We start from the raw sequence: 25,141 nt of genomic DNA, 5'->3' as shown, positions 1-25,141 counted from the left end.
GACACAGTATTAAGCATGAAGGGTACAGACTTCATAGTTTTGTACAGGTTGTGCCCTGCTATCACCTTGTCCTGTTGCAGCTGCAAGTCTTTAGGGTATCTCCACCTGTTTGTCCTGCAGAGTTGAAGCTGGATTGTCTAACAATTTGGATCAGCTGGCGGGAGGTTCTTTGGCTGTACCTTGAAGCAGCAGTAGTCATGGCAGCTTGGTTGAGCTCAATGCCAGAGCTCACCAAGAAATATATGGACATCAACGACCATAAAGATCATGAAGTTTTAGGCTGTAGAATGGGAGACAAAGACTCCATGGCCATGTTCTTCAACTGTGAAATAGGCAGAAATCCTTTGAGTTTTGTTTTGTTTGGTTGATTCTATTGAATCCAAGCATTAAAGCTATTTTAATGTGATTGCCAAACATCAAATCTCGGACATAACCCACAACACAAGTAGACTTGCAACCCAAACACTGCCTTCCCTTAGTACAGCCGTAGGACTGTGTCTGTGTCCTCACCAGATGAGACAAGGTGGAGCTGGAAAACAGCAGAGTTGACTTTGGTAGAACATGGCTGCTACTTCAAACTGCGAGGAGAGCACGAACTGCTCTGTCATGTTTATTACTCTGGTAGTTTTGAGACTAAGCCACTGAGACAACATGAGGTAGAACATGCTGATGGAATTGCCTCTTACCTTGAACAAGAACCAGAGTTTTACTGCAGAGTTGACCTAAGAAACTAGCAGCATAATCTACTAAATTTTTTTTGATACATCTTTAATCTTCTTTTGTTTATTGAAGACATTATGTTTCTGAATAAAGATCACACACTGAGGTAAAGGCAAACACCAGACTTTATGTGAGACTAAAAGCAACAAAAAGAGCCCATTATAGCATAATTGCCCAAACTTGGATTATTCTTAATGTTGCTGTGCTTGGTCATGAATTCCTTGGCATTTGGCCATTTCCATTGACTTGTCATAACCTTCCAACCCAAGTTGGGGTGAAGAGAAGACTGTTCAGGTTGATATGGATACAGTAGACTTTTCGTCTTTGTCAACTCATATTAGAGACTAAAATATCTCTAGCATAAATAAGAAACTCGAGCAATTGGCGCGAGAACAAACACTGGTAATCAACCGTGGCAGCTGACCGAACTCGGAGAAAGTCGTCGGCCACTTGCGATAAGGATGTGAACCAAACGACCTGCTTCGCTGACATCTCGTTGACCTCCCGCTGCATCAAATGAAAAGTCAACTTTGAAAAGAAGAAGAAGATTCTGAAACCCTTCTTTAACTAACGCAACCGAAGCAAACAATCGACCAAAAGTCAACAGGTTGAAGAGCATGCAACGTCTTCGAGTCGGCAACGGAGTCGGTAAGCTGCTCTGTTTCTGGTTAGGATCCATCTGCTCCCTCTTCTAGATGAACTGAAATCTAGAAGAAGGCCATGTTGATTTGGTCCCCGAGTAGGGCCGATCAAGTTTTCAAGTCTCGAACGATTTCACACCATTTTGATGTCTTCCAGGTCGCGATGAAAGATCTGAAACAGAGACAAAGCGATTGACTTTGATTAAGGAGAAACATTTTACTTGCAATTGGATCTCTTAGATTCCAATGCAGATCTAGTGATCTTTCTCATGTTTCGTTCTCGAAAAAGAACAGAATTTATGCGCAGACACAACTGGATTCTGATAAGATCTTTAAACGGCGCCGTCAAAAAGTTGTCTCCAGCTGCATCCACCGCATGTAGGAGAGAGATTAATAGACTGAGGTAGTAATTGTTGCTAATGGGCATCTTCTTGCGACCTGCAACCTAGCGAGCTGCGTCTTTAATGGCCATAAGCTCTGTTCCCCGACCCCAAAAAGCCCGTGGCTTCTTGGAAGTGACGAGCACATAACCAAATTAAAGCTGTGTATATAAAAGAGAAAACGCTTCAAATAATCAAAGAACACATTTCATTATCAACATATCTAACAGGTGTACATAATTCTCTCTCCTCTGCCGTCGCTACAGCATTACTGTGATGAGCATTAACACCAAATCCAACGTTGTCTTCATCACCATCTACTGGAACAGCAGTAGATTCCTCCTCGCTGATCCTTACTGTGATCCAATCGTCATCTTGTGCCCAGTTGACGGTCGGAAAGCCGGACGTGGCCAGTTGATGAATCCTCTCCTCCGCCTCCATCTCTTCGTCTTCTTCTTCTTCGTCTGCCACAGAGTCCCATAAGACGTTCTCCAGAGTGCTCTTTGGGGAGATCCATTCCTGGTCGAGAGAACTCTCAGATAAGCAGCTAGTTGTACTCGGGTTCGCCACGAACGGGTGCTCCAGTAACTGCGCCGCCGGCCACCGCTCTCTCGCGTCCCTCCTCAAACAATTGTCCAAGAAGTCCTTGGCCTCGTCCGACAACCAGGTGGGGCGCTTCGGGACGTCACATGTGAAGCCGATACGGTGCAGAGCGGCGACCGGATCGACGACATCAGGCCACGGCGGTCTCCCGGTGGCCATTTCGATGACGGTGCACCCGAGCGCCCACACGTCGGCCGGCGCGCCCTGCTCCTCTCCTCGCGCCACCTCCGGCGCCATGAACATCGGCGTGCCCGCGATCGGCCGCCCCGCGTCGCCGTCCCCCGCAATCGAGCGCGCGCACCCGAGATCCGCTATCTTGGCGCGCCCGTCCGGCCACATCAGGACGTTTTGGCTCTTGACGTCGCAATGCGCGAAGGACTTCGCGTGGAGGTAAGCGAGGCCGCGGAGCATGCCGCCCGTATAGGAACGGATCGCAGCCTCTTCTAAGCGGCCGCCGTGCTTCATCATGCAATCGGAGAGCGAACCAAGGGGGGCGTACTCCAAGAAGAGGTTGTAGGAAAGCGGCGCGCAGGGGGCTTCGGCAGCGACGTCGAAGCCGAGGCAGGACACGATGTTCGGGTGGTGGAGGGAGGAGAGGATGGCTTGCTCTCTTTGCAGGTGGGCGGAGAGAGAGAGCTCGGCCGACTTCACGGCGAAGAGGTGGCCTGAGGGGGAGGCGGCGGCAAGGGAGACGGTAGCGGTCGAGCCGCGGCCGATGGTCTGGCCGCGACGCCACTGTCTATTGACCATTGTCTATCCTGGAGAAGAAGAAGAAGAAGAAGGGGATGGCTTTGGATCTCAACAAAGAGCAGAGCAATATATACAGGCGCGAAAAGGGGCAGAAGGAGAGAGAGAGAGAGAGAGTTGACTTCTGATGTCTTTCGGACTGGCGTTCGGCAGAAACAGGAGTCAACTCGGATCACGTGTGAAAAGGAATTCCGTTCTCGTTTCGGCACCGCGTAAGCTGCCGCATAATGACGGGGCCCGGCCATGTTGACGTGGCATAAAGACTCAGTTCTCCCTCAGAGTAAGAAAATTAAAAGCAAAAATGTAATAATAATAATAATTATTATTATTATTATTCGAATAATTTCGACATACATCTCGAGATTAATGGTACGTCACAAAAAAGGTCAAAGATTATGACGGTCTTGCATGCATCATCATAAAGGCCTCAAAGAGAAACTTCCATGATCTAGAGACAACGGGCCCAAAAGTTATGGCGGAAGATTGGGAGTCAGCGGATCCAGATCGGTATGGAGGACGTGCAAGATGGATTGAGCTGGAGTTGACTCGTGGCACCGGTGGCCGGACATGGAAGGATGTGGAATGCTACGTGGGTGGACAGGCGTTGCACTCCAAAGGAGGTGGGAGAAGGACAGGTGTCGAGTTTCTAGAGAAGCGGTGGCACCAAAAGCGTCGAGTCGGGTGAGTCGCCTTTGATCGTTGAACGTGAACTCGATATCTTTGACTTTTCATTCGTTTGACTTTTACTTAGTATAATCTAATAGTATATCATCCAACATGATGCAATCGATGATGTCAATAACAAATGCTTTTGATGCATTTGCATATATATACATGGGTGAATTCCTTTAAAAAGCTTTCCTTTTTCGTTTTTTTTCACGATTTGTGTGTTCTTATGCATCTTCGGCTATCATGTCCAATTCTTCTTGCTCTATGGTTAGTGATTCTTTTAATGCATCAATTTAAATTTGGTGGTAAATCCAAATGGTTGAATTACTTGAGAATGATTGCAAATTTGTGGAGGTGGATATTTTCCATATTATCAGAAGAAGCAGTCCTATTGCGTTCATAGTCTTCTCATATATGCTAATTGAAATGCAATTATTTTCTTAAAGAAAATTATAAATTTGCATCGAATTTAGTGGGAAATAATTATTTTATCATTTATTATAAACTTTATTATAAAATAATTTTTTCGTGATACCAAAGGATTAATTTCACTCACTTAATTCCTACTATTCCACGTAGCAAAACTAACATGAGCATTAAATAGACTAATTATTTTCATGTCGATAGGAATATGTTAGACGGTCAATCATCATCCGACATATTTCATCGTATGGAGGCTAGGGTACAAAGAAAAGATATTAATCATCCTCCACTCTATCCCTGTGGACAATAGTCCGAGGAAGATCATTCGGACTTGTCTCTTCTTTATAGCCCATGTGGATAAAACGTCAAAAGATGACATTAGCGTAGTTGCAAACTGTCCCCTCATCCATCAGGTATAAAAATCAATATTCGATATTATACTAGATGGCTCTCCTTTCGATAAAAAAAACTCATAGACTTCGAATTAATTTGAGCATCGAAGGAATCAAGTCAGAAAATCTTCTTTGATATCGACCTTGGTACAAGTTTCACCTCAAGGCTACTTCGGAGTTATTACGGAGTCACTTTAGACACTCATATGTCTTTGGGTTTGAATCATGTTGGGTTGTTTCAAACATCGATAATGATTACCCTTAACATATATATAAAAATAATAATTCAAGTTTAAAATAATATTGAGGACCCGAGTACTTTGGATAACATTAGATCTCTATACATAAACGAGGTTAAGACCAAATCAAATCGATCACTCGACTCAAAGATGATAATCGAAATCAGATGACCACTCAAAATATCATATCATGCTTCTTAAAAAACACATATATTTTCATATTAATGAAACATATTATTTTATATTTCTATCTTATATATTTTTGTATAGTGTCGGCATGATTCAGTACGTACAGCATCACGTTATGCCATGTGGTAGCTTTTGGGAACCTCGATCCCATCTTATGAAACTATATTTTCCTATATGTCGAAATCATCGTAGGAGAGTGGGATTCAAATTAGCGTGTGGGTCATGCAACGTCTTGACTTAGGACATGGAGGGAGATATGTTATTCTTTTATGGAACAGCGCAAGTACATGTATGCATATATGTACGACCATTCATCCATCATGAGGGGACAATAATACAGCAAGGTCGACCTCTTCTTTCAATAAATGATATGCATGCACGCCGATCGAGGCCACAAGTGTGCCACCACCCTCGTGACAGCATGCAGACCCAACGAATCATCTGAAAATTATATATATATATATATATATATATATATATATATATATATATATGATTTTAATAAATAAATATTAAGATCTATTTTAAAAATAACTAAGTGAAAATTGTGGTTAAGATGATCTCATGGACATCGACCATTTAATTTAATGATATGTATTTGGATCCATTGACGTGGCTTAAGTTTATTTGTATATCTGTTTTGAATATTTGATATAGCAAGTCAAATAATCAAAGATTTTGATGAAAAACTTCATCTTTTTATTTTTATTTTTTTAGAAGATGTCATGTGTTTTTTTATCTGGTACTTTGTCTTTCTCTAATATCTTAATATCTTAACCATTTCATCATCATCATCTTTTTATTTTTTTAGAAGATATCATGTTTTTTTTATTGATACTTTGTCTTTCTCTAATATCTTAAACATCTTAATCATTTCATCATCGTCATCTTTTTATTTTTTTTAGAAGATGTCATGTTCTTGCTTTTGTTCAATCGTAGTCGTCTTTTGTGTGTGATGATCGTATCCATCCCATGAGATTTTTTTTATCGCTTGTGTCCTCTATTTCAACTTCATCACTTATTTCTCTCAATTAGACGTCGATGGATCATTCATATTATAATTTTGAATATAGACAAATGTTAGTACAATGATAATATCATGCGTACTGTTGATGATACGAAGAAAAGTCTTGGATCACTTATTTTTATAGATCTCTTTCTAATGAGACATACATGAGTAAAAATTTAAAAAATAAATAATAGAGACAACATGATCAGATAGATACGAGCATTACGTTATAAAGGGCCAAAGACAATCACGGTCGGACGATAGTGGTAACTGATAATGGTTATTCGGAGAAAATGACAATGATAAAAATTATTTAGGTATTAATAAAATAAAGATAAAAATTAAAAATCAGAGCACAAGAAAAACTTCAAAACAGTGGCTTTTCATGTTAATCGACCAATAATCAATGGAATTGTTTGAAATATTCTAGATGTTTTACAAACATATTGACACTCATAATAGAATAGAAAAATAACATATTTATGAAAGATTAAGATATCCGAAGGAATATATTATAATATCTAAATAATTTGTTTATACTAAAATTGGTGGAATAAATATTATATCTTAATTTTTGAGAACTATACATATTAAATATTTATGACAAAATAAATAAAGAAAAAGACAAGGGAAGACTGAAGCCCAAAGGTTTCCTCCGCTCTTCGTTGCTCTCTCTCTGAAGCAGAAGGGGCTGTGAACAACCACAGAGGAATATAAGAGGAGAAGGGAAGTCTCTGGACTCGTCTTCTCCTTCGCGATCCGTCTTTCCCCTGCTTCGTTCGACTTCGTGTAGTTCAATCAAGAGGTGGTAAAAAAGAGGCGAACGGAGAACAGAACAAGACAAAAGAAGGCAGACAACACCATCACCACCACCACCACCTGTACGCCAGTAGGCCCGCTCCCCTGTCTCTGTCTGCTCTCCTTGACTCCAATTCTCCCGCTCTCCCCGCCCATCCCTTCCTTGCCAATGTTTTCCTCCCACTTAAATCTCTTCCCCCTTCCTAACTACACCACGGTCAACCATAACGCCCTTTAAGCTCCCACTTTTCCTCGCTTTCTTGATTCTTGATCCTTTTTGCTACACGAAAAATTTGATTTTGAGTTCGAGGAAGAGGAGGGAGAAGAAGAGTGTATCATCCACAGATTTGGATCCATCGATCGATCGTCATGCCGTCTGGTGCGAAGAAGCGGAAGGCGGCCAGGCGCAAGAAGGAGATGGCCCTCCCTTCTGCCGATCCTTCTTCTCAAGGTGACTTCTTTTTCTTCTTTCTCTGCCCTTTTGATGTTGGTTTTATGCGTATCTATGTTTTCTTTATTGAACTCGTTTGTATATATCTGGTTATTCTTCAGATAGTGGGCATAACGATGAGTTGATGCCGGCTGAGGACAGCAAGGAGAGCGACGATGGATCCCCGACATCTTCCTCATCGTCTTCGTCATCTCAGGAGCACCATCGCTCTCGATCTGCCGAGGAGTTGTTAGGATCTGATGCTGTTGTGTTTGATAGCACAGCGGAGAGCGGCAAAGGAGCGGCCTTGGCAGAGGAAGTTGAAGCTGAGTCCCTCGTTGCTGTAGAGGAACCAGCTTATACCACTACGGTCGAGTCCTTCGCTGAATCGGAGGATGTGGTTGTCGAATTCCCTAAATCTGAGAAGGTAGATGAGGAAGTAGCCGAGGAATCGGCTGTTCTTGTTGAAAAGGTTGTCGCTTTGGCTGAAGAGGATAGACGTCTTGATGAGGTTGCTGCTAAGGTTCTTGAGGAGACTTCAGGCGGAGTGAAAGAAGTGCCGCTTCCTGATGCGGATGAGGCTGTCGATCAGCTTGGTGAGAGTGGCGACGCCCGCTGTGTTGCTGGGAAAGCTGAAAATTTGCCGACTGCTGAGGTGCTAAAGTTGACTTTTGCCATACTCCTTTCATGGAACTAAACTAGTGTGCTGACTGGGGAATCACTTGGATGTATGTAGGTGTCGCCTGGTGACGCACCGGTTGTGCATCACGCAACATGGTGGAATTGTTGTGGATTGCTTGATGTATTTGCATGTTCTACGAGATAAGCTCAGGTAAATTTTCTAGTCCGAGACCTTTTTACCTTCTTAGTAGAGTGTGGCTCTTTGGTCAGACTTTCATCTTGTGCTTGTTAGATCTGTTTCTTCTATCTATGTGATCAGGAAATTATTTTGCCTTGGTGAACTTGTTCACCACACATAAGAACATGATGATTAGCTGTCCATGGTGTTCATCGTACATTTGTGAATTCAATTTAAGATGCCTAGGAACTATATACCATAATTTAGAGGACCACATATGGCAACTCATTAAACTGCCAATTCAATAAGAAATACTAAATGTTTAAACACAGCTTGCTCACTTAAATATGACAGCCAATGTAATTGCCAATCTTACGGGAAGAGGGTCGAGACAATTCCTTAGCAACTTGAGGACAGTGGCATAAGAAAAGCTCTTGACTGAATGTAATCTCTACAAAATTTGAAAACTAATAGAGGGCTGCAAGAAATTAAACAAGCTCTACTCAGCTACTTGAGATAATGTTAAGATTAATTTCTTTAAGAGAATGTAAGGCAAAAACTTGATACACAGGGTTCGCAATGATTTAGCAAAATTCAAAATTTTCGTGTAAGGTAGGGATTACATTGATTTGAGTAGAACTAAAATTCTTCAACAATGCCAATAATCAAAGGACTATTGTTAATGTGATATCGTGTCAGTTATACTAACAAGATAATGAGTTTAGATATGAGACTCAACTATTATGCTACCATTTGTTTCTGGTTCCTGAAGTTAGTTTCAGCTAAATTTCTGTATACTGTGAGAGATAAACCTCTTAACCAATTTCAAAATTTTAGGTTGCAAACCATTAAGAATTTATTTCTCTGCATAATTGCTTTGGTGGTTTGCTTTTTGTTTCTTGAATTGCATGATCTTCTACTTTGTTGGTTAAACAATGAAGAAAATGATCAAGTCTACATGCTTTACGAGCTGAGGCAATTCTAATTAATCACAAAAAGATTGATATTGGCGGTAAATTATTGGCATGAGAAGTATTATGAAAATCTGGATAGTGATTTGACCAAACTGCCTTGCCCCCTCTCTTCTCTCTCACTCTTTATCTCTCCTTTTTTCATATGCGAAGAAGAATCTTTGCTCTTCTGAGGTGAACTTGTTAAAATTATCTTACAAACAGAGCTGATTTTGTAGTTTCTAGAAATAATGCAGAAGTCTGGCATGTTTTGAAATTCACGACTCCTGGCTGCTGAAAATGGATATAACATTTTAGGAATATGCTTGTTGGAAGGAACTGTCATGCAATATGTCACTTATTGCTTTTTCTTGTAAACAATTAGGAATCCTTTGGAAACGAAGGGGCTGAGTTTTTGTAAGCTTGCAGCTTTACAAATATGTGGAGGAGTGGTTATACCTGCTATTGTTGTCTTGTTTCTTTTTCCTTTTCCCCCCCTCATGTCATCCATGCTGTTGATCCATGTAGTTTTTCTTCATTACTTCTTTGTTTTCTGAATAGGTCACTGTCTTTACAATGCAACGGAATCTTCTAATAGAAGCATTGAGTTATCTACATATACAAGATTTTATAATGGAAACTGTATAGATAATACTTGGAACTTCACTAGAAGTCTTTATTGTCATCTTTGATCTTTTAGAACAAATATGTTGATCCACCTAAATTACTTATGTGAATTTTCTCAATGATGCAACTTCATCAAAGCTGGAAAGCAGCAAAACCTGGCACTGTCTATCTCAGTGTATATTCGTGAATCTGGAAGCTCAAGGTTGCACCTTTATCCTATTTAAAACTTTTGCATCTTTAAACTCTGTTTGAAACGGACTCTGAATTTATTGTCTATTCCACTGATGGAGATATTAAAATTTCTTTTATGCTGATAAAGAGAATTATGTTCTTGCTCAGGATAAAAATATTCGAAATGCTGGTTTTCTTGTCTTTTTGTTATACCTGTATTTTATCTTAGTGTATATTTGGAAACTCCAGGATGCACCTTTCTCCTCTTTAATGCTTTTGCACATTTAACTCTGTTAGAAACCTACTTTGATTTTACTGTTTATTGAATTGATGGAGAAGAAAAGAATTCCTTTTTGCATATACACACACACACACACACACAATACTTGAAGTACTGGTTTTCTTGTCTTTCTGATGTTTTCATCAGCATTATGGTGAGCATTTTGATGTAGCACTTGAACATTCAATAGCTGAAGCAAATTTCTTCATGATTTATTGGGAATAGCCAGTTCATGTGCCTTTGACTTGCTATTTGTATTAGTACCACTGGATTTACGTAAGAATCTTGTGCTTCTTTGCCAAGATAAAAAGGTTAATGATGTACTAAAAGCCCTTGATGCTCTCCTATTAAGATAATATATGCTTCTTTAGAGCATTCTCCTTTTCTTTTCTACTTCTCTGGATAGTAGGTTTTTTGTTGTTATCACTCATGCTTGGTCTAATATTTTGCATCTTGGTGACACAGAATCAGATGGATGTTCTTTAATGAAGACTTCTCTAATGATGTCCCATCAAGACTGGTCACAGAGTCATAGTTTTATATGTTAAAGGAAATCGAGTAGCGGTTCCAATACATCTGAAATTTTGATAAGTATATCAATGCTGTTGGTAATGGTCTCGTCTTGTTTCCTTGCAGTGGTTGTGATTAAGTTTGTTGCTTGGTACTTTGTGGTTCATAGGTTTTGATACTGGAAAGATCAAAATTTGCATGGCTGGGAACTCTGCTTTTGTTGTGGTCAAGTTTATTTTCTCATGTTTTTCGGATTCGAATAATACTTTTCATGTGTATAATCTTATTCAGCTAGAAGAACCTTATAATTCTTTTTTCTTTTTTTCGGCTACACGAATTGTTATAGAACTCAAGTTTTTCCTGCCAGTGCTTGATTGATGTGGCTCAAAATACTCCAGAAACCTATTAGTGGGAAAGAGTGATTGCTTATACCTCATTCTACCCTCTACTGGGATATGATCAGTTAGTTTCATTGTCTTAGTGCATCCTGTGAACAGTGTAACCATTTCATGTTCTGATAGAATTACTTTTTAGTTTCAATCCATCATTAATCTAAACTTGCTGAAATAGCACCAACAAGATAACTTAATGTTACTAGAACAATTCAAAGAATGGCTTCAAGCCTTACAATGTTCAAGAATATGTGGAATAGATTTTAGGTCCAAAATCCTAAACTTGCTGCGGACGATTTTGGGTGCATTGTTTTTCCTTTTTTCCTCTGATGCTAAATATTGAACTTTTTTGAGCCCCTTGATCTAGTTTGGAGTTGCAATTATCTACATTCTACTGCTGTTACCCTCCTTGGGATTCTGATGAATGGATTTCTCATATTGACATCATATATATCTCCTTCTTAACGAGTCTTTGCTCTATATTTTATTAGTTCTAACTCATGTAAACCATGCATTTAATCGTTGGATGTGTTTATGGTTTTAGAACATTTATGTATTTTGAATCATTAAATTGTATGATTTTATGAGAATGATTTAACTGAAGTCTCTCTGATCTCCATGAACTTTTGAATCAACAAGAACGTCGATGTCCTGCATCAAATGCATTAAGCTCAAAAACCATCGTTTCTGATTTCAATGGAGAAAGTTGACCTAGTTTCTGTTAGTATATTGCATGGTAATCCTAATCTCTTATTGGGACTCAAATTAATTGTTCCACAGCCATAACGTCCATGCAAGTCTCGTAAACGAAGGATGCTTGCTTAGGTTGAACCGAGTTCTACAGCTGATAACTACTGATAGTGAGTGATGTGCCTGATGAGAGTATCGTATCGTATCGATCTGCAAGAAACAACATGGGATTGATCCCATCCACCGCCACAAAAGTATTTTGGGCAAGAAGACCTCCTCATCCACCACTACAATTCATAGCTAAAAACCTGTGGTGCAACCACTGATGCAAGGGCAGGTATCATTAGAATTCATAGCAGATGATCGATCAAATCCATCTTGTACTCATTCTGATTATGATCACTTTTTTACTCTGCTGCGAGAGGCAAAAGCAGGGCAGTTAATTGCAGGGTCATCAGCATCTGTTCCCTCACCAGCAAATTGACGAGTCTACAAGTATTGTAGATCTTGGAGTTAATTATAAATCATCATGTGTAGTTAGATCTCTTTAATGTTTCAATCTCTAGATTATTAAAATTTTTATAATTATAAAAGTGAAATATGTAGTTTCATTTATTCAAACATCGTTGCTTTTATCGACGAAAGTACGAAAACGATGAACAAAAATATAATTTTAATATTCTTTGGCAAACAATAACGTCGTTGTGAGTCGTGAGTGATTGTTGTGGATGAAGAGGGAGAGCGACAATAAGAGGTGAGGCAAAGGGAGAGAAAGAGGACGATGCAAATATGGAGTAGTGGTCTACTGCGAGCCAGATGCGACCTTTCTTTGTTGGGCCTATGATGCGCTCATTCATAGCACCAACTTCCTCATGCTTCACCATGTTTGCCACTCCCTCGATGCTGGCTGGGGTATGTCCGACGTAAGTTCGTGACAAGTCAGCCCCCATTGTACTTCCTGCAATCCCGATCTTGCTACCTCCCATTTGCACTTCATGGCCTCCTCATCCTCTAGCTCTTGCCTCTCCACCTCCGAGTCTACGATGGCGCCTTGGGTGAAGAAGCCTATAGATCCTCGACGGATGATCACGAAGGTACGACATGGGGTGGTTGAGGAGAGGATGAAGGTTGTCTTGTTAGGTTAGAGTCAGACGATGGGGTTGCGACGCGGATAATGGTACGTGGAAGTGGTAGTTCGCATGTTGGTCCACACCAGGCAACAATCACGACCTTACCACTAAGGGTGGCCCTCACGATCGCATTTGGTTTGCCATCAAGCTTCGGGAGTAAAATTCGATAGTGAAAAAGGACAGTTGAGCAATGCTCCGACGATTAGATGTGTGCTTTGGAGTGCCTACAAGGCTAATCAATACCACCACATTGCATATCTCTCTAGTCACCAACACAATTGCTGAACAACATCAATGTAGATACAAAGCGTTGACATATGTAACGTCCTCTTCTTCCTCCATTTACCTTAACTTCACTTGCCGCTCTCCCTCCTCATCCACAACAATCATCTGTGAGCTCCAACGATGTTTGTCATCCATCACCATCGAAAACATAACTAAAATATTAAAATTATCGTTTTACTCATCATCTTCATGCTTCTATCAATAAAACCAACCATGTTAGGATAAATGAAGCTACATATTTTATTTTCATAATTATAAAAATTTTAATATAAATTTTTAAATCCAAGGATCAGGATGCTAAAAAAAAACTTAACTACAAGAGTAATATCTAATTAACCCGAGATCTTGTTTAGCATTGAATTACATAAGGTGCATTACTATAAGAATGCCACTTCTTTCCGGATGTTACTGGTGACGAAGATTTAAAATTCAAGCAAGCGAGCAAATCCCAATCTAATTAAGCAGAAAAATCTCACAATCTATATTCGTTGGAAGTTCCTTGTGGTCTCAAACTAAATACAAACTGCAGAGCGAACTGGCCGTGTCATTTGCGCTGATGCTATGCTTGCAAAGAAAATTTTCTTCTATTGCAAAACAGAGGGGTAAGAAGTAATTAGGAAATTATTACATCATATAGTCCATTTTGAACAAGCTGTCGTGTCATTTGGTGCCGATGTTATGCTTCAAAAGCAAAAACATTTCTTCTTCTACAGAACGGCAGGAAAAAAAGTAATTAGGAAATCACAAGCATCATATAAATCTATACTACAGAATGATGATATCTCTCGAGAACAACTATCTAGTTGCACCAAATGTTACTCAAGGACACTGGATAATCTCAATATATGTTTCTCAAGATTGCAATACATTTAATGAAGTAACACTCAAACACAACCTCAAAGATAAACCGGGACGGAGTTGCTATCCTCTCTAACAAGTAAAAATTTTATTACAAAAGAAGGAACAAATAGATTGGAAAGAACACCTCCTCGCCTTCATCATCAACCATTGTTTTCTTGAAAATGACAGATGGATGCTATTATTACTGTTGTAATTCAATATAAGTGATGTTTTCTTTGACCTTGAGCAGTTGGGTTTCATATATAATAATTCCTGTTCTTAAAGGTTAATAGTGATCGAAGCTGGTCCACTCCTGATGACACACTTCATGCTTTCTTTTACCCTAGATCTTATAGTGCCAGTGATAATAAAAGAGATGATCACCTAAATCACTTACACAATCACATTTTTCAACCAGATATCTTATGAGTGTTCTGAGAGACAGACCGACAGTGGACCAAAATTCAACCAGTTCCAAATTAAGGCGACTTCCTGATTGATTATTTGTCATATTGTTTCCTTTTGTTCAATAGTAGTTTTCATCGCTTGAGATTGGGGTACTTTCATACTAGTCAACTGACGGCAGAAATAAGCTAATTTAGAGAATTAACCTAAAGGAGCACACACTGAAAAAATAGAAGCCATATGTTTCACATGTTAGCCAGGACTTGGGTGGTATATGAATATCTAAATTCTCTTCAAAAGATGTTCCAGATAGACAAACAAGACTACCAACCAAAGCTGAGAGTTTATCTAGTGTGAATAAAAGGAATCGAACATATGGACTGATGAAACCATATATTAAGTTAAATCTTCCATTTGAAATAGTCACATAAAATAAACATGCAAAAAAAAAAAAACCACTGGTTAAAGGCATATTTAGTTGACTGTAACTTACCCGAAATTTAGCCTCCTTTTGCTGGTCAATATATGCAAGCAGTTCCTCTTGTCTCATCAAAGCATCATATAGAGCCTGATCAGAAACAATTAATGAATACAAGTTAATATGCCTGATCACCCATCAGAAATACAAATAAATTTACAAAAATAAGAAACGCAAAACTTCAAGCAGCTTATTTCAATTGTGCTTTTAGATGCATGAGCAGTAGAACTAGCCTAGGTTAGGAGCCCATGGTCAACTTGGAAAGATCATCCCTCAAGTGGGCATTCGGATAAGAGAACACCTCAATGGTTTCTTAAACTATATTATCTTTATGGCCCTTTTCAGCCATCTCCCTCTTTATTTTGATGTCTTGAGGTCATTCTTGATTGGCAGCATTTCCAAAGATTAAAACCAGCATTGCAATAGGTGTCTTGCAAGCAAGCATGTGTTAGCAGATGCATTAACACACAAACTTGTGCAGAATCTAGCCCAATAAAATACCCGCAAGATGAAACAGAAAAAATATTTACAAATTCTGTTAATTCAAAATGAAACCATAAGCTAGAGGAGGATGAACAATTTTAATCTCATTGATGCACACAGCAAATCCAACTCTGAAGGCACTATAAATAACTAGAATCATGTGATGTTTTGTGCTATTTATTCACTATAAACTCTTAGAGGTGGGCTGACATACCATGCATCTAAAAACATGGCAGCAATATTCGTGTGCATATCTGGATTAATGTTTAATGCATTACATTATATTCTTTAAAATGTATTTATATGAATTTTACTAGTCATCTAATTGATGCACACAGCAAATCCAACTCTGAAGGCACTATAAATAACTAGAATCATGTGATGTTTTGTGCTATTTATTCACTATAAACTCTTAGAGGTGGGCTGACATACCATGCATCTAAAAACATGGCAGCAATATTCGTGTGCATATCTGGATTAATGTTTAATGCATTACATTATATTCTTTAAAATGTATTTATATGAATTTTACTAGTCATCTAAATGGTGATTATGTTCAATGCTAATAGGTTCTTGTCAAATATCTTATTGTCAAATTTACATTAACATGAAATGGTGAAGAATGCATTAGTTAATTTTCAAACAAGTCTACAACTCAACTGCTTATAAGATTTAGCCCTAAAATAATGAGCATTGGAACACAAATTTATCTAAGCAGTTGAGTTGTAGACTTGTTTGAAAATTAACTAATGCATGCTTCACCATTTCATGTTAATGTAAATTTTATTCAGTAGTATTACAAACGATGATGACGACAACAACAAGAAGCTGTAATGTCCCAATTGTTGAGAACTGTTCATAAAAAAAACTATGCTAAAGGTAATTATATGACTTCCTTATCAGTAACCCATCTGGTTGCAGACTACATAAACCACTGTTGCCACTCCAATTTGTTGACTGATGAAACTAAAAAGCTGAACTGCAAAGCTGTGTAAACAATCCAGTGAATGTCAAAGAATACAAAATTTACAGTAAAGCATAGGGTGAAATAGAACAGAAGAATTTGTTCGATGAGCACAAAGCCAATCTTAATGTAAAACAGTTCTTATTGCAGCATTGGAGCTGCATATATGGTTTATGACCATCAGCTTGATCAATTAAGAAATATTTTCATGTCATCAGTTACGAGAACAAAATGAAAGTCACTTTTTCTGATAAGCATTCATGTCATGCATCATGTGGAGAGTACTGATTTGAGAACAAAATATAAAGCTCACCCTTTTGGTTGCAATGAGCTCAGCCTCTAAAGCATCCACACGGCGAACGGCAGCATCAAGCAATTCTTCTTTTTCGTGAGGCATTGCAGATGGTTTTGCTTGAAGTTTGTCAACCTTTTCCTCCAACTCTCCCAACCTTTTCAAGACTGATGAAAGTATATCTACGTCCTTGAAAGTAGGGGAAGGTGAAGGAGGTCGAAATTCCTCTTTAGGCATAGGATTTGGGTCGAATTCAGGATAGCAATGATCAGACATGAGCATATTATCTGGGAGTCTTCTAGTCACACGTCTTGTAACTGAACAGAACATTGCATAGAGAGCCATAATGAAGGCCATAAGCCATGTAACAATTTGTGCTCGAATTCCTTCTGAAGGTTCACTTATGCCAAACAACCAAAATCTGCCTGTAATGAGCAAACTTGTGTAATTAACCAAGTCTATCATCAATATTACAATATATACAAACTAGATGACCAACAACGATAAAAAGCTAAGAATTACATTAAACCAGTATGTTCTGATAAAAATGTGAACATATGAAAAGGTTGAACTTTTTGAGATGTGGATGTAGGTTTCTATCAGGAAACAGGTTACAACTGTCTTATGTGGAAGTGAACTATGTCCATCCATAAGCAAGACATGCACAGCATCATATATATATATATATATAAGTAAAACAAGTGAAAATTAAATTCGACCACGTCAAATAGATTGTTAAATCATTCTTTCACAATCAACCTTGGTACTCAACTTACTATTAACATGCAGAGAATAACAAGAAAATGGAAAAGAAAAAGGTTAATGAGATTTGTACTCAATCATTCTTCAATAGTACCTTCAGTAGGCTAGATGTCGCTAATCAAAGGCCGGAAAACCATTCCATCCAGGAAATAAGTCAAATAGTTCATCTGGAATTTTAGTAAACATGTGTCCTTGGGGATGTCCTTTGGGATTCTTATTTCTCCAGGTTTAATTTCAACAATTAATAATAATGAATCACAATAGCTTCAGCATGATCAATGATAGTTTCACTAACCTCTAGAGGAAGAACATACTGAACTAGAAATTTGATTCTTCCATCCTACATCGACGACCTTGTCAACCATGGGCACACAATCTTCATACTCAGAAGAGGCATCAGATATACAAGCCTTTCCAACAATTTTGGCCTGCATATTCATTATAACCTGTTTAAGTAACATTTTAGCAATAGTGACATTCATACATATATAAATTTTATGCTGACCTGCTACAATGGGATTTTTTAATGATAATTATGTACTTAATTGCAAAGAATATAACCATACATATAAAACTTTGATAAAAAATCAATTTAGTGATCCAGACTGTTTGCCTGACTTATTGCCATAAAACTCTTTCTAATTTCCAACAGAAAAAAGAAAAGTTATCACCCAATTGGCAACAATTCACAATGCTGTTCAGTAGAAAGTATGTGCCAGCTTGACACAATCACAGGCATCCATGCATTTCAAGGTGTGCTGGCACACCTTTGCCTGGTGCCTTCGTAGAAGTAATGGGTTAAAACCCAATGCTGAAACATGCTTGCAAATACAAATCTTGTCCGAATTTTACCAGCACTCAGCATACTCACTAATGTGAAATCCTTCATGTGTCACTTATAAGATTTATTGACTTTCACAGTTTTAGATTTTTTTAGACAAGATAACATCATATTTAACAAATTAAAACCTTTTAGAGCAAAATATATACACTGACATGAAAATCTAATTCTCATTTGGCCCTCTTTTCTTGGACTTCTAGTCAATCCCAAAGATCTCTTGCAAAGTATGTACAATGCCCTAGTGGCATTTATCAAAATGTACCAGCCAGGAATGACTAGATATCACCTACATGTTATAGGTTGAATTCACCTTTCAGCAATCTGAAAGCTTCCTTTTTGAAAACAAGAGACAATGCTATGAAAGTTTAAACCCATAAAATCCTTTTTTAACCTCCAAAGGAATTAGACTTCACCTCTTCATGAACAGGGTCCAACTGAGGATTATGGATATAGTTGCTTGTTTTTTTCGAATAAACAATGTCTTCAGCTTCTGAGCTAGACTCTGTTGATGTATCACTTCCTTTTATCTGGTGCACCAACCAAATGACTTTTAGAAACATAAATAACGGTAAGACAAGCAAATATTGCAGTTCTTACAGTTGGGTATCGTGGCTTAGCATAAGCAATAATCTTTCCCTCACAGTTTGAAACAGCAACAATTTGCCTAGCACATTGTGCTTCACCATTAAGAACCATCTTGTCACAATTCAAACAAGCAAATATTATCTTCCAACCAGGCTTGAAAACAACTACATGTATGTGTTTATGCATGTGCACATGTGGGAGTGCATGTTTGCATACATAGAGTTAAAAAAGACCTTCAATATATTGGGGTCCCTCCATGGACCTCGATCAGATCTGAGGCATCCACCATGCTCAGCACATGTACAACTACCACCAAGAAACTCTGGCAACTCACTAGAGAAACCAGAAAAACCACTGCTCAGAATACAAAGATAAAGAGGAGAAAGCAAACGGTTCAATAACAAGAACATGCAAATCAACATAGAAAGGGAAGAAACCTGGAATCAATTACTTCAAGAAGCTTATTTTGGTACTTAGTTCCAAGAACCTGGGGAATAATTGCCAAAGCAGTGTGTTGAGACTTGAAATTTACTCAAATCACAGTAAAAGGAAATATAAGCTACGAAACAGGACACAATAGGCTTACATGAATCTTAGAAGTAGTTTTTGGATCAAGAAATGACTTCACAGTATTCCATAGCAGCTTAAAACCTGAACTAGCATTAACTACAAACATCCGGCACAAAGTCTGCATAAAATTATCAAATTGTTAAAGATAGTTATCAACTACATGGATCTTTTGCCACCTATGAACTCTACTGAGGTGCCTTAACTAAACATATGATTTTTTTATAGAATATAGATCTCAAAACAAAATATGAAGAAATGAATCTTGAGGAAGTTAAAAAAACAAGTATTCAAATAAATCACATTCCTCTGGGTAATTATCATTGTCGATTTTTTGCAATCTGATAATCAGTTCTCTTGCAGCCTTGGTGAAGTTTTTAAGGCCCTAAAGCAAAATAGCATCATCAGTATTGACAGATAACTTGTCAGTACACTCTGACAATCAAAGTTATATAACATTTGCAATTAAGTTATCCAGAGTGAAATGTTGATAACATACCACGCCTTGGACATCTAGAATTGTTGTACTTGAATCAATGTGCCTTTTTGCAGCAATTGAGCAAGCTGGAAATCTGAATAAGAAGCAACTTTCAAACTCTTTCACATGATATTTTACATAGCGTTCCATTGTTGTCACTTGCATTAACTTGTTCGCATCAACTTTTCCGAGCCTTTCGATATAGACAGGTCTCCCCTCTTTATCCACACCATGATAACCTTGTGGATAGTACTTTAAAACCTCTTCTATCTCTGTATAATCAAAATCCTGATGAAGAGATAAAATTGGGTAAATGTCAACCTCAGTGAAGTTTTGCACATCGGATCCAAGTATAAGCCACCTCAAATCTGTAGTAAAGCTTAGCTATGTACCAGGGGAAGACACTAGAAGTAAAAAGGAAATGAACAGATTGGTCATGGTATATATTATGATTGTACACCGTGTTTAGGCAGATTCTTCAGAGATACTTCACACAAAAGAAAATTGGTATTTAAATGATATACCATCAATCAGCGGGAAGGCTCCCCCCAGCTCCCCCCTCGGCTCAAACACCGGTACCAATCTCATTTACCACTCTTTTGATAGCTTCCTTTTAGAATTGTCAGGAGGCAAAAGGCATTTGTGCAGATGAGCCACTTTTTGGGTTTTAACCATGTTGCATCAATTCTTTTATGCAGACCCTCTAAAATTCTCCATTTTTTGTGAGTGATAACAGTGGAATTCATCATCTGTGCTACTGTACAGTAGCAAATGGTATTATGATGTCCAAATATGTTGAACCATAATTCACTAGTATATGTCTTGAAGTGAATGAATGGAAAGGAAAAGCATTTCTCCCTATAAAAAAATGAGTGGTCCAAAAGAATAACATGCACCCACATGAATATAATACATCCAATTATACCAGCAGACCAGTTTTTATTGGTCTGACAGCTGACCAGTATATGGACGAAGCAATTTTGCTACATCCACTTCGAAACCGAGAGTACTTCCTGGTAAACTTACTGCACCAGGCTTTTCAGGCAGTAAGCTGACTGATAACCGGTTGCATGAGGCTGTAGGCTGGAAATTGAGTTGTAAGCTTATTGCCTAGCACCGGTAGTCCGGTACCCATCGAACCCTTTAATCTTTCTTCTTCCTCTTTCGCTGCAGCAATGCTCCTCCACTGCTTTGCATTGCCATGTTGTCTTCTCTCCTCCATTGCACTTCGCCGCCACCTCCTCATTTTCTCTCTCTCTTTTCTCATAGTGATCCGGTTGGTATTGACACTGGGTACATTATATGGTACCAGATGGGTTGGTATTATATCAGTTTAAGTATCAGTGTTGGGCCAGAATTTTAATTCTTACATTAAAAAATCCACCAATGCCCTAATTTGCTAAGAATCTGATGCTACTGGAGCTGCAGAACATCTACGAAAAGCGGATTTATCTCAAGTCTCAACAATCAAGTGAAGCTATTCAAGATGAGATTCATCAATATCAATCTCTCCCTTCAAGTACAGGTATTTATTTGAATCTGCTCTGCTTGTGTCTTCATTGTTGAAATGGATCTTCCCCTATGCTTATTCCTTTTTTTCTCTCTTCTCCTATTTTTCTCTGAATCCCTTTGAGCCTAGCAACCTTTGAAATATCCTATATCAACAGATATCTAGACATTACCTTAGTTACAATTAGATTTTTTTGAACCGATATTAGGGTGGTCTAGAGCAAGAAAAACCTCATCAATATGAGGCACGGAGAGGGCCAACATATGCAACCTTATTCCTACATAGGAAGGGGTTCTTTTCATCACTAGAATTCAAGTGGTTGTTTTCATCACTAGAACTATGGTTACTCTGATCATGAAGGAGCAACATTACCATGATGCCCATGCTTATCCTCAATTGAATTATTTTGACTTGAAGAATAAAATAAGTTCACTCTTTTACAGGTATATGAAATTCAAGAAACTTAATTCAGGAAGGAAGACCAACTTGTTTATTACCTCAACAATGGTGTCAACACCAAACTCCTGCCTCCATGTAAGCATTTCTGACCACATGTGCTTTGCTTTCTCAAGATCAAATTTTCGTGCTTTCAAAAATCTAAAGGTAAAAATGCCATTAGGTAAGTAAATAAGATAACAACTTCCAAAGGAAAATATAAAGGCATGATACCTACAACATCGACATGATTAAAAAAAGCTTCGAATTAGTAGCAGCAAACAATTTTATTAAATTGTGTATAATGTAAGTGAATGGAGAATAAGTGACCCTTTCTCAAATGAGCACAAGGCCATGAACAATAATCGAGAAGTTCAAATGGTGTGACTCGGTCTCACTGTGAAGCACAAGACCATTAAGCCAAGATGAAAGATGATTTCCAACAAACCATACGGAGGTCATTACAAACAACAACAATCAAAAAGAAGTTCAGATGTTCCCTTTCGTTATGATAACAACCTATATTTACATGGATGACTAGAGATACACTTTCAAGCAATGGTGTTATATGTGGTCAACCAGGATTTTGGACTGCTATGTTAATCTCATACTAAATACATGTTCAACAAACATAATAGTGGACCCATATATGGATGAATTTCTTTTCTATAGTCCTTAGTGCACATATATCCTAATTCCTATTTCTGGAAAATTCTGCAAGCATAACATGAACATAACATGGAGTTAATTGTGTGTATTCCTGTTATGTAAGAACAGAATAAGTACAAGGACAGAGATAAAAACTGGCGGCTGACCACTTCTTTTAAGATATATCATTAAGCTGAGCTTAAGCCTCACTCCAAGAAAGCACTAAAAGAATGCACTCTGATCACTCTTGATTATTCTGGAAGAGTCCTAAAACTATGATAACCTTGAACTCAAGTATCCTAATTTGACACTTGTTAAGTAGCTTCAACACCTAAATGAAGAAAGATATTATAGGGGACACAATTTTTTATCTTTATTTATGGATCACATTCCACATATTTCAAAGATTCTATTCAGTTATCTATTTTATCTGAGACAGTCTTTGATTCAAAAGTATATTTGCTTACTTGGTAGATTATCATTAGGGGTTACAGTTGCTCAAAATGGAAAAGAATGCCAATATAGTTTGCTTCAAATGACTGAAGCAATAGATAAACTAGAAAGGAAAGAGGAGTATTTACTGGAGATCATGTGAGTAAACCAAAAGGAAAAACTACATTGCAAGTAAATGACAGTTACCTTAACATCATATGATAATCATCATGCTTTGACGGCAGCAATTCATCCTGCATTAGGGACTGTCGAAAAGCATCAACAGCTTGTAGCTCTTCAATGTCTCTTATATCCTCAATTGAAACAGAGCTAACTCGAGTATCATGCTTTTTTCTGCTCTTTCTCCTCAAAGAATGTCTGAATTTAGTAGATGCACTTATTGCTTTTTTCTTCAAAGATCCAATTCTTGTCCTTCTCTCATCTTCTGAGTTCTCAACATCTGATTTCCGCTCTTTTTTCTCGTCATGACTGGAAGACCCCTCGAAACCTGCAACTCCATAACAAAAAAATCACACATTCAGAAAGCATCGTATATCATCCAATGAAGTAATTTCAACATATGAGGCTATGAAATTCATAAGGATAAAAGTAAATTCTTTTTCAAAAAGCATTGCCAAACTTTATGGAGCATACAACAAGTAGATTCTTAGCTAACTTAAAGGTGCATAATGCTGAACCTAAACCTAATGTACTAATTCATTTTAACCCCAAAGGGCATGTGTCAACTATGTCAAGCCTATTTGTTATGAAGCACATATAATATAATTTATGATCTTGCTAACTCAACAAGTTGAACCATATTAATAAAATGTGAGTGCATGACCAACAAGAAAAGCTCTTGTCATTTCATAGTAGACATGTAAATTGGAAAGTCCTTGTCCAATCTGCTGGTGCAATGCCAACCTGGTGTATAAGAGGTGAAATGCATTTCTAGTGATGATCAAAGGCATCATAGGCCACATGGTGACAGTGGTTTGCAGGTGATTTGGTTCGGTTGTTCTTGGCATACCACTTTGTAGTTATTAGATTATCACTATATTGTCAAAAGCGTGATATATGACGGGGACTTATGGCTGCCACACGTAAAAAAGGATCTGCAAGGTGGAGGATAACAATCCTTGAAGCTTCTTGGAAGGAAAACAAACTCTTCTTTCGAATGGGCCTTACATTTTTTTTAATTTATTGCACAAATCATATTCCAAGTTCTCCTTTTGAGGTCTTTTTTTTTATTAAAAGAAATACCATATTTCACATTAATCTTTTTATCTTTTTTTTATCCGATCCTCCTGATTTACAATTTCACCCGATCCAGGCTAAAAAAAACCAGATCTTTAAAAGTTCTACAATTGCTAGAGATAGTTAAGCAAAAAATCAAATATTTCATAAAAGAAAGATAGATGAAAATTTTCCAAACCCGAAAAAGAACAGAAAGAGCAAAATGACTATCAGAAACCTTAAAGCATCAAAAGAAACATATTGTGCGAAATATCTAAGTAATTAAATGAAAACGTAATTGAAGAAGAACTCACAGGGCCTCGCAAATCGATCGAGTGGTCCTGACATGTCTGCAGAAAGAAAACGTAACTTGAATCAAGAAACTATTATCGGAGCCATCATAAACTAAAAACCGAGACAAAGAGTCGAAATCAGAAACCCTAGAGACGAGGACACGGACCTCACGGCTCAAAAAATTCACTCAGAGAGATAGCACGACGCCGGCAGCCTATGATAGAAGGCAAAGATAAAAACCGCCAGGGAACCCTAAACGCCGGCGGATGGCATCAAGGCGGCTTCCGAACGGTGGGTTGGACCTCCTGCTGCAGGCGTTCGACGGATAGAAGAAAGCGTAAGTCTCGGAACTCCTCTTATTCTCCTCTTTGCTTTATTCCACCGTTTCGCACTGCCAAAGAAGGAAAAGAGAAGCCGAGTACGAGAGAGGGCCATCGAACGTATACAGGACGTAGGAAGCTCGGGTCGGGCTTCTGATCACCTACATTGACTGAGTCACCACCCGGCAAAAGTAGCCTCTCATTCCTCGGACCTCGCGGAGGCGACTGCGGGCCCTCGTGTGGTGGCCCAGCATTCAAGCATTCATAAGGAAGCGTTCCCTGATAGCTGCACCAAATTAGACTCGGAATCCGCACACCAGTTTCCTCGTACCGCTTGCCCAAATCATTCTCGTTTTGGCTGTAAAGAATACGCATGGCAATTACAAAGATTGACGATAAAGAGTAGACATGCCAAAAACAGAGATTTAATTGCGAAGTGGTTTGACTCGTTATATCTTACTTCTTCTGAATACATAGTTTTCTTGAATCATAATATA

General features: G+C 38.3%; 3 protein-coding genes across 6 annotated transcripts; 1 reads left to right on the top strand and 2 right to left on the bottom strand.

The window, feature by feature from the left end:
• Positions 1-1,723: 1,723 nt before the first annotated feature.
• On the bottom strand, positions 1,724-3,125 carry LOC103980093 (mitogen-activated protein kinase kinase kinase 18-like). The gene has a single exon (XM_009396378.3). It carries the CDS (start codon positions 3,092-3,094, stop codon positions 1,928-1,930), a length of 1,167 nt encoding a protein of 388 aa, XP_009394653.2. The 5' UTR covers positions 3,095-3,125; the 3' UTR covers positions 1,724-1,927.
• Positions 3,126-6,102: 2,977 nt separating this feature from the next.
• LOC135632875 (uncharacterized) lies at positions 6,103-10,895 on the top strand. Of its 2 annotated transcripts, XR_010494844.1 has the most exons (5): positions 6,695-7,261; positions 7,363-7,895; positions 7,977-8,072; positions 9,755-9,818; positions 10,533-10,895. XR_010494844.1 is itself a non-coding variant. In XM_065141714.1 (4 exons), the coding sequence occupies exons 1-3, from the start codon at positions 7,180-7,182 to the stop codon at positions 8,064-8,066; spliced, it is 705 nt and encodes a 234-aa protein (XP_064997786.1). In that variant the 5' UTR covers positions 6,103-7,179; the 3' UTR covers positions 8,067-8,072; positions 10,533-10,895. The 2 variants fall into 2 exon arrangements, 1 of the variants encoding a protein (XP_064997786.1); XM_065141714.1 differs by lacking the exon at positions 9,755-9,818 and having other exon boundaries at positions 6,103-7,261.
• Positions 10,896-13,531: 2,636 nt separating this feature from the next.
• LOC135634269 (phosphatidylinositol/phosphatidylcholine transfer protein SFH6-like) lies at positions 13,532-24,734 on the bottom strand. 3 transcript variants are annotated; one of them, XM_065144626.1, is made up of 15 exons: positions 24,516-24,734; positions 24,345-24,380; positions 23,002-23,302; positions 21,777-21,876; positions 19,791-20,057; positions 19,601-19,676; positions 19,311-19,414; positions 19,162-19,211; positions 18,958-19,057; positions 18,737-18,835; positions 18,553-18,666; positions 17,594-17,726; positions 16,558-16,961; positions 14,813-14,887; positions 13,532-13,781 (listed from the first exon to the last, which is right to left on the bottom strand). In XM_065144626.1, the coding sequence occupies exons 2-15, from the start codon at positions 24,376-24,378 to the stop codon at positions 13,758-13,760; spliced, it is 1,881 nt and encodes a 626-aa protein (XP_065000698.1). In that variant the 5' UTR covers positions 24,379-24,380; positions 24,516-24,734; the 3' UTR covers positions 13,532-13,757. The 3 variants fall into 3 exon arrangements, with proteins under 3 accessions (XP_065000698.1, XP_065000697.1, XP_065000699.1); XM_065144625.1 differs by having other exon boundaries at positions 24,491-24,733; XM_065144627.1 differs by lacking the exons at positions 18,553-18,666; positions 18,737-18,835 and having other exon boundaries at positions 24,491-24,734.
• Between the last annotated feature and the right edge of the window lie 407 nt (positions 24,735-25,141).

This window comes from Musa acuminata, chromosome BXJ3-3, assembly GCF_036884655.1.
Source record: "Musa acuminata AAA Group cultivar baxijiao chromosome BXJ3-3, Cavendish_Baxijiao_AAA, whole genome shotgun sequence".
Classification (NCBI taxonomy): domain Eukaryota; kingdom Viridiplantae; phylum Streptophyta; class Magnoliopsida; order Zingiberales; family Musaceae; genus Musa; species Musa acuminata.
The sequence above is the reverse complement of the archived record's forward strand: the minus strand, read 5'-3'. Positions and strand labels throughout refer to the sequence as shown.

Bases quoted from the DNA above. Each gene is read 5' to 3' on its own strand.
- LOC103980093 (XM_009396378.3), bottom strand. From the start codon at position 3,094: ATGGTCAATAGACAGTGGCGTCGCGGCCAGACCATCGGCCGCGGCTCG.
- LOC135632875 (XM_065141714.1), top strand. From the start codon at position 7,180: ATGCCGTCTGGTGCGAAGAAGCGGAAGGCGGCCAGGCGCAAGAAGGAG. The intron at 7,262-7,362 runs GTGACTTCTTTT...GTTATTCTTCAG, and splicing joins TGCCGATCCTTCTTCTCAAG to ATAGTGGGCATAACGATGAG. The intron at 7,896-7,976 runs GTGCTAAAGTTG...GGATGTATGTAG, and splicing joins AAAATTTGCCGACTGCTGAG to GTGTCGCCTGGTGACGCACC.
- LOC135634269 (XM_065144626.1), bottom strand. From the start codon at position 24,378: ATGTCAGGACCACTCGATCGATTTGCGAGGCCCT. The intron at 19,415-19,600 runs AGGAATGTGATT...ATAATTTTATGC, and splicing joins CGACAATGATAATTACCCAG to AGACTTTGTGCCGGATGTTT. The intron at 18,836-18,957 runs GTCTTTTTTAAC...AATTGTGACAAG, and splicing joins GGGACCCCAATATATTGAAG to ATGGTTCTTAATGGTGAAGC.